Raw genomic sequence first — 9,716 nt, 5'->3', positions numbered from 1 at the left:
ATATGTAATAAAAATATTAAAAATCAAAAAAAAAAAAAGAATTCTCTCTTTAGCTATATACACTATTTTTTTACTTGGGTTATTTGGTTTTCTAGAGTCTAACTTCTTGAGTTCTTAGAATATTTTGGATATTAGCCCTATATTGGATAGAAGGTTTGTAAAGTTCTTTTCCTAAACTGTAGGTTGCCATTTTGTCCTACTGACAGTGCCCTTTGACTTACAGAAGCTTTTCAGTTTCCTGAGGTCCCATTTGTCAATTGTTGATATTAGAACCTGAACCACTGGTGTTCTCTTCAGGAAACTTTCCTCTGTGCCAATGTGTTTGAGGTTATTTCCCACTTTCTCTTCTATCTGATTCACTGTATCTGGTTTTAGGTTGAGATCCTTGATTCACTTGGATTTTAGCTTTGTACAAGGAGATAAAAATTAATCAATTAGTATTCTTTTATAAGCAGGCTACCAGTTAGACCAGCACCATTTGTTGAATATGCTTTTTTCACCCACTGAATGGTTTTAGCTTCTATGTCAAAGATCAAGTGTCTATAGGTGTGTGGGCTTATTTCTGCATCTTCACTTTTATTCCATTGACTGACTTGTCTTTCTATCTACAAATACCATTTGATTTGTATCATTATTCTATTCTTCTGTAGTACAGCTTGACATCAGGGATAGTGATTTTCCAAGAATTTCATTTATTCTTGAGAATTATTTTCACTATCCTTGGTTTTTTGTTACTCAATATGAAGTTGAGAATTACTCTTTGTATCTCTTTGAAGAATTGAGTTGAAATTTTTGATGGGGATTGCATTTTGCTTTTGCTAAGATGACCATTTTTACTATGTTAATTCTATTGATCCATGAGCATTAGTGATCTTTCCATTGAAGAATAAATCAAATCTTGTTTGATTTCTTTCTTCAGGAATCTGAAGTTCTTATAATACATGTCTTTCACATGCTTGGTTAGCATTACACCTAGATATTTTATATTATTTATGACTGTTGTGAAGGGTGTTATTTCCCTAATTTCTTTCTTAGACCATTTATTCTTTGTGTAGAGGAAAGGTACTGATTTGTTTTTACTCTGCTGACATTGTTTATCAACTATAGGATGTCTGTAGAAATTTTGGGTTTTTTATATATATACTACCATATCATCTGCAAATAGTGATACTTTTATTTCTTCCTATCCAATTTGTTTCCCTTTGACATCTATTTGTTGTCTAATTGCTCTAGTTAGAACTTTGAGTACCTCAGAAAATTGGAAATAATTCTACATGAAGACCCAGATATTCCACTCTTGAGCATATACCCAAAAGATGCTTGACCATATCTCAAGGACATGTGTGCCACTATGTTCATAGCAGCCTTATTTATGATAGCCAGAAGCTGGAAACAATCCAGATATCCCTTAATAGAAGAATCAAACCAGAAAATATGGCACATTTATACAATGAAATACTACTCAGCTATTAAAAGCTAAGACATCATGGATTTTTGCAAGAAAATGGATGGAACTAGAAAAAAAATGATCCTAAATGAGGTAACCCACACCCAAAAGGACATACATGGTATGTACTCACTGATAAGTGGATATTAATAAAAATGTTCAGAACACCCATGGTACAACCTACAGACCATTTGAAGCTTAACAGAAAGGAAAGCCAAGTGTGGATGCTTAAATCACACTTAAAAAGGGAACAAAATAATCACAGGAGGCAGAGGAAGGGAGAAGAGGAAAGGGGGGACAGGATCACATATAGGAAGAGACAAGAGAGAAGCCCAGAGTGTCAGGAGTATGAATAGAAATATGCATCAGCATGGAGTGGGGAATGGGGAAAACAACTAGAATAACCCAGACATCAGGGATGTGGGAGGCTCCCAGGACCCAGTGCAAATGACAATAACAGGAATGTCCAACAGTGGGATGATAGAACCTGAAAAGACCATCTTCAGTAGATAGACATGGCCTCCAATTGAGAGATGGAGTCACCCACCCATTTCAAATAAAATTAATCCAAAATTGTTTGGGTATAAAAGAAATGAAGGGACAAAAAAAAATGAGCAGACACTGAGGGAAAGATCACCCAGAGACCACCCCACCTTGGCATCCATACCAGGCCTAGACACCAAACCACAACACTATTGCTGATGCCACAATGTATTTGCAGACAGTAGCCTATAAAGGCTGTCCTCTGAGAGGTTCTTCCAGCATCTGACTAAAACAGATGCAGATGCTTATAGCCAATGATTGGACTGAACCTGGGGATCCCATTGAAAAAGTTAAGAAAATGACTGAAGGAGCTGAAGGGGATTGTAACTCCATAGGAAAAAAATCAGTGTCAACTAATCCCCTCAGAGCTCAGAGGGACTAACACACCAACCAAAGAGCATACATCACCTGATCCATGGCTTATGCTGCATATGTAAGAGCGGACTGCCTTGTCTAGCCTCAGTGGTAAGGGGTTCACTTGGTCCTATGAAGGCTTGGTGCCCCAGAGAAGGGGGATGATAGAGGTGAATGGGTTGGTTGGGGAACACTCTCTTAACAGCACAGGGTGGGGGGAGTACTCCACCATTAAGCAACACTCTCTTAAAGGTGAAGCACTCTTGGAAAGAGGACCAATAGGGGGTTAACATTTGAAATATAAATAAAATAATTAATTTAAAATATATGGATAGGTTATAAGTTAAATATGAAACATAAAAATTATAGAAAATATGACAAATTATAGAAAAATAGATGAAGGATAGAAAGAGGGGCAGATGATGTTATCTCCTTTATTACTATTTCCTGATTTTCTCGGAATCCTCACCAAAGCTAAGAGTTGGTTAGTCGAGGGCCACTTTCTATTAGGAACTCCAGCTTCAAGAAGGCTTCTCCAGTCAATTTCAGTCAAAAAAAAAAAAAAAAAAAAAACTCTGTGTGAGAAAATGTGATGGTGTTTGCTATGTGCACATGTATCTAAGTCCTGTGGGTCATGAGACAAGGCCTTAGAATGAAGAAAAGTGCTCAACTCCTTTGCAGTATTATATACCAATAGGCAGGGTATAGGGGCCTAGGACTGAGACAGAATGAATGGTGTGGAGTAGAACTGCTGTGGGGAAACAAAATTGTTTTCATGTATTTATTCATTTACTTTAGTTTGTTATATACTTAATAAGGTCACTCATTCTAAGAAAAGTATGACTGCCGTGGCTCATTCTTTAGATACTTTAGAACAATATGCTAAGTAATTGAGAATGAATGTGATCCTCTCAAAGTCTTGGACCTATTTCATTTAGTTGGGACCTCAGGACTAAGCCAACAGGCTAGGTAAAGGAGGTTCTGGGAAAGAAACTCATAGCTAAGCATGCAGTCTACCAACTGAGGTACTTCCTAAAGTGATAAATTTCCACCAATTTTTATCAATATACTGTGGAAAAATTTAAGATTTATGAGCACACAGAAACAAAAGTAATACCCTTAAAATACTGAAATGCCTTTATTAATGAAAACTTAATATTTTTAATATTATTAATTCTATAAAACCATCTTGGCTAAGCTTAGACAATGAGACTGGCCCAAAATATGTCTCTACCTACTAACAAGCAGTTTTAAAAGCAGGCACTTAATCGTGAACTTACCTGATAGTGCAGGAAACTAGAGAAGAAGATAGCTATCAACTTAGCATAAACCAATAGTTATGGCTTGTGGCATTATATAGTAAATGAAGTCATACTCGGGCATTATACATTAATACCATGAATACTGGAAGTAGCATAGGTGATTTTAAGGGGCATTTAGAATGCACACCTTTGAGAATGTCACTGTCACAGATTACATTGACAATCACATTGACAAATATCTAGGGGACATATTTGTCTAAAGACTGGCACAGATCCAAGGGTAATGAAGTTTTGGCATAGTAAAGGAACAAAGAGATCTGTCCAGCCAGAGCACAGGAAAGAAAGATAAAATTGGGGGCCGGAGGAGGAGAGAAAAATAGAGATGGGAGAAACCATAATCAGAGAGATGAGGAGGGAAAAGTTTGACTATGCTAGACACGGCTCCAGAGATGGGGGAGCACAGTCTGATGTCCCCAGCAACTGCTGGAGCTGGCTCAGGGGTTCACGGGCCTGCAGGGAAGCTGGGACTGTCTGGTTCTCAGGCTCTTGAGCACCCAGGTGTTGCTGGAAACCTCAGAAGAGTTGAGAATGGAGTCCCCCCCTCCCCATCCCCCCCTCCCCCCAAGCGCAGGCTGGATCTAGCCCAGGGCTGAAGGGGAAAAGAGAAAACTCCGGCTGGGTCCTGAGGGGAGGAGAGAGTCCTTGGTTTGTTCAGGAGTGGTTTGGCTTGGAGGAGGTCTTGGTTGGGAGCACTGAGAGGACTTCTGCAAGAGATTAGACATCTGGCTCTTTAGGGAAAGGCCTGTTCCATTGCTCCCCAAGGCAGATCCCGATGAAAAGAGACAGTCCATGGTTTTAAGGTATTTATTATCATGTCAGAGAGTGGTGATGAGTAAAACAGCACCCCACTTTCTCAGGGCAGGCCTGAGGATAAATACCTTTTGCAGGGAGGAGTATCTAGGAAGGAAAGTTTAATTGGGTAAACCTCCAGTTCTTTAGGTTCGTCATTAAAATGGAGATCTGTCTTGAGGCTATGTGACCAAAGGTCAAGTCGTCTACCTTTGGAGGGGGTTGGGATATTACCCTTACATGACTGATGGCCATAAACCTATGAAGAGCTGTGACATCGTCCAGGAGTCTGGTGTCCAGGAGCATGGTAAAACACCTATCGTCCATCCTTCAGGGTCGCCGGGGTTTCCAATCTTTTTTTTTTTTAATTTTATTAGATTTTTTCTTTATTTACATTTTAAATGCTACCCCGAAAATTCCCTATACCCTCCCCCTGCCCTGCTCCCCTACCCACCCACTCCCACTTCTTGGCCCTGGCGTTCCCCTGTACTGGGGCATATAAAGTTTGCAAGTACCTAGGGGCCTCTCTTCCCAATGATGGCCGAATAGGTCATCTTCTGCTACATATGCAGTTAGAGACATGAGCTCTGGGGGTACTGGTTAGTTCATATTGTTGTTCCACCTATAGGGTTGCAGACCCCTTCAGCTCCTTGGGTACTTTCTCTAGCTCCTCCATTGGGGGCCCTGTGTTTGATCCTATTGATGATCATAGGAGCATCCACTTCTGTATTTGCCTGGCACTGATATAGCCTCACAGGAGACAGCTATATCAGGGTCCGTTCAGCAAAATCTTGCTGGCATATGCAATAGTGTCTGGGTTTGGTGGCTGATTATGGGATGGATCTATTTTAGCTCAACCAGAAACCAGGCTGCCATTCATAGTCATATACATCTCTAGAGAAAAGAACTTGTAGAGACACTTTGAATTGTGGGTGGATTACTAGACATGGCCTTAAAAGGAAGAAAGGTACTAAACTCCCTTTCAGTGTCCTACACAAATAGGCAAGGTAGACGCCTATGACTGAGACAGAATGAATTTTGAGAAGAAGACCTGCAGGCTGTGGGGAGACAAGATTTTTTTTCACCTATATTAAGCTGGATATATTTAGAAGAATTTTATGGAAGCAAAATGTAAGGAATTGTGTATTAATATTTCCATAAACCAGGCTGATAGAGAGTTTTAGAACTGATAAATATGTAAAGGTTCTTCACAGTTAGTGGATCTGATGATTATAGCAGCCATCAGCCATACACAGAAAAATTAACAGACCTGAAGCTAAGCCCTGAGAGAAAAGGGAGCTGAAAAGGGGGGAAAAGATGGGTTGCTTTCCTCTAAATATTATTTTTATTAATTGTTTGAAAATTTCAGACTCCTCATCCCCCTTTCAATTTATCCTGATTCCTCAGTATATCAACCCTCCTGCTTATTTATCTCATGAGTGCTAAGATTGAAGATGAATACACTGAGTTCAAAGACTCTCTGTCTCTCTGTCTTGCTTTCTCTGTCTGTCTGTCTGTCTGTCTGTCTATCTGTCTGTCTGTCTGTGTGTGTGTGTGTGTGTGTGTGTGTGTGTGTGTGTTTGTATGGGTGCATGTGCATGCATGTGCCAGCTTAAATATGTAAGAGTAGAGGATGAAGTTGAAACCTTCTTCTATAATCATTCTACTTATTTTTGAGTGTTTGCCCTTCAAACATCAGGGCATTATTTTGATCCCCAGATTCTGTGTAAATAAGCTAAGTGCAGTATGTGCTTTAAGTCCAGCACTAGGAAGGGAGAATCAGGAAGATCTCTGGGGTAACTGGCCAGTTAGCTGGCCTGGTCCATTTTTCAAGCCACAGTCCAGCATCAGGCTTTGTCTCACAATGGCAAGGTAGGCAGTACCTGTTTGAGAATAGTTGAAGTTGACCACTGTCCTCTTCATACTTGTCACCTACAGGCAATGCTGTATATACCAGTATACACACATACATGTACACACATAAAGTAACAGCTGTGATCTAACTAAAATCATGATCCTATGGGCTTGGCATAAAAGGTACAAGAAATAATGATCAATATCATTCTTGGGAAAAACTAAAGGTGGAGACATTGAAAAACTAGTAAAAATCCTAAACCAGGGTTAGCAAATGAGTCCTCAGTGGGTAAATGTCCTTGCTGCCATGCTTGATGACCAGAGCTCAATCCTCAGAACCCATATGATTGCATGAGAAAACAGAGGCTGACACACACACACACACACACACACACACACTACTTGAAATTATTAGGCCAAAAGAGATGGAGTTATAAAGAACAAATAATCTTTCTTCAGTGTTTAACATCCTGAAAGTTTCTTAACATAGAAGTAAGCGAACATTGCCAATGAGAGCCACAGAAGCCTCCCAGCAGTGACAAAGGGTCCTCATAGATCGGTGAGGTACAGGGGGAATTACAGGCCTCCTTGAACTTACAGGTGACAAAAATGCTTTCTTGATAGGCTGTCAATGCTTCCTTCATAGACCATACTCTTTCTAAAAGTGTTTGTCCATGATAAAGGCAGTTGGTTCCACAGTCAATCTCCTCCCCTTAAACTTTACTTCTCAGACATATCCATTGTAGCCAAGAATTTGCCCAAGGAGCCATTAATGCTTGAGAGTTTTGTGTTTTCATTCTCAGAGTTCTTAATAGTGTGTAGGACAACAAGAAAGCAAATGCACTTTTATGAAGTATGTTTAATGCTTCTGAGGCAAGTACTATTTTATGCTGGCTTTGTAGAACAGAAGTAGGCACATTTGAGTCCCTCTGTGACCCAAAGTAGTAGTAATTCACTGAACTGTTCTAATAAGTTTATTTGCCAGCATGAACACAAGGAATGTTCCATGAAGGTAATGTCAGTAAGTGATTCTCTAGACTAAGTTGGCTTGTGGTCATGACGATGAGAGAATTACCTCGAATAGTAGGAAGACATGCCCACTCGGAGTGTTACCACTGCCTAAGCATTGTATGATGGATGGACAGGAGCCATGTGAGCATGTTTTCATCATACTTTGCTCTTAGCTGTCGATGGGATGTGACTAGCCTCCTCTGCTTTTTGCCACCTTGATTGCCTGGCAATGATGGACTGTAACCTGAGATTGTGAGCTGAAATAATTAACATCTTTCTCTCTAAAAATGCTTTTCAAGGTACTTTATCTCAGAAATAGGAAACTGAGCTAATATAACTAATGATTTTTAAAGTGTGTTGACTAAGTGTATTTACTCCTTAAGTGACACTGGATATAATAAACTCAGCAGGTGAATGCCACTGAATTAAGGAAGAAAATCAATTCAATGACACAGTATTCATGTTCATCATTATGCCTTCAAGAGAAAATTAAAATAGCTGCCTTCTTGATTGACTCATTTCTAGCACAGTGATTTCTCAACCTATGGTCATGACCGTTTTGGAGGTCAAATGATCCTTTCATAGACATCACATATAAGATACCCTACATATTACATATTGACATTCTTATTAATAGTGGTAGCAGAATTAGAGTTATGAAATAGTGACAAAATGATTTTATGGTTGGAGGTCACCACACCACGAGGAACTGTATTAAAGGATTACAGCATTAAGAAGGTGGACAACCACTGTTCTGGAAATGGAGTTTTCAAAATCTTTGTGGGTCACTGCTCAGCTAGTAAAGGCTCAGCTGGATATTTCTGACCAAGCGAAAAGTTCTAGGTCAAATGATGTGACGCTCTTGGGAAATATTGGAGGTTTTTGCTTAGCCACTTTTTTCACTTACACATGTGCACATATACACAAACTCACACAAAAGCAAACAGACACACATTTTAATTTTTAATATAAATAATCTGATATTACATAGCCATCTTATGTTGTGTGACTTGATCCATGTGAGTACTTACTGTAGGAGCATCCATAGACCTCCACTCTCATGCCAATCTTTCCATTTGGATTCCATTCCAAGGGCACAAAGCGAACAAAGCGGGCTCTCACAGAGTGCAGCAGCTTGTGGTGAACTACACTGTTAGCATTCATGTTTCCTGTAAACTTCTAAAGACAAAAAGAAATCCAGTGAGTTATGCAGTACCAGTACCAAGCCATAGAAAAAGAAGTATGCATGCTTATCCACTGAGGCTTTGGGGGAATGTCAACAATAACAACAAAACAAAACAAAATAAAACAAAGGCCCTAATTCCTCTAACATTATTCTAATATAGTGATGGCCCTGTCCCAGGCATTACAATTTTTCATAGGCACCAAATACTATTCTTTTGGATGTGCCTCTGCCTACCATCAGACCTAGCTGAATTTTATGAATAAAGGAATCTGGAGGGTATGACACCTGAAGATTTAAAAGTTAATAACATCATGATGTTCCAGTTTCCCTCAAGTTTATACTCATGTGAACTGTAAGATACCTGACAACCTCCTCCTGGAAGGAAAGGTGTTTTACTGAAATTATTGTAAATGTTATTTGAGGCCAGTTATAACACAAAATACAAAAACATCATCACCACCATTTTAAAAATTAAAAGAAAAATTTTGGGCAGGATGGGAAAGCTATAAGGAAATCTATCTTTAAACCATTCAATCACTTAGTACTTTGAAATTAGCCTGAAGTTCAGCTCCAAGCCTGTCCTAATCCAAGGCCCATCCTGATTTTTGTAGTTCCCAATCTCTGATGGATCATCAGGTTTTACAAAAATGAATCATCTCATTATAGCTATATGTGTAGTTAATTTTTCTGTTCATTTGTGATTGATGATTGTTTTCAAAAGTCACACATGGTCTGAAAAGATGGCTCTGTGGTTAAGAATATTTAAACTTAACTTCACTCACTACCCAGGTCTAGTGTGGTCAAGGACCTTGGAAGAGAACATAAAACCTCCACTTTACTACATCAGCATAACCTCTAACTCCATTCTAAATATTTCTGCTTATATGCACAGATAAGTGAAGTCCTCACCACTCATCAAGAAAACAATTTTTTGAAACAAAGAATCTATCACAGAAAACCACAACTGATGAAAATGTAGAGAACAAGTAACTGTAGAATGCCCTGTGCCACCTGATACATACATCCTCAACAGGACTCTAGCACTTAAGGCTCAGGGACCAATATGGCAGAGATAGAGGAAAGACTGTAAGAGTCAGAGGAACAGAACTTTTCCTGGTGGCGCACGCCTTTAATCCCAGCACTCGGGAGGCAGAGGCAGGCAGATTTCTGAGTTCGAGGCCAGCCTGGTCTACAAAGTGAGTTCCAGGAC

At 39.4% G+C, this 9,716-nt stretch overlaps 1 protein-coding gene across 3 annotated transcripts in view; it reads right to left on the bottom strand.

Annotated features, from left to right (window-relative positions):
* LOC110291812 (contactin-associated protein like 5-2) overlaps window positions 1–9,716 on the bottom strand; it is a 684,470-nt gene that overhangs the window by 408,952 nt on the left and 265,802 nt on the right. For 2 of the 3 annotated variants that reach the window (XM_029482787.1, XM_029482783.1), the window contains exon 4: window positions 8,352–8,499. In XM_029482787.1, coding sequence (XP_029338647.1) covers window positions 8,352–8,499 — 148 coding nt within the window. The remainder of the gene's footprint in view (window positions 1–8,351; window positions 8,500–9,716) is intronic. The other variant, XM_029482788.1, reaches the window with a different exon arrangement.

The sequence above is a fragment of the Mus caroli genome, chromosome 1 (assembly GCF_900094665.2).
Source record: "Mus caroli chromosome 1, CAROLI_EIJ_v1.1, whole genome shotgun sequence".
NCBI lineage: Eukaryota > Metazoa > Chordata > Mammalia > Rodentia > Muridae > Mus > Mus caroli.
Note: the sequence above shows the minus strand (reverse complement) of the source record. Positions and strands in the feature narration are given on the sequence as shown.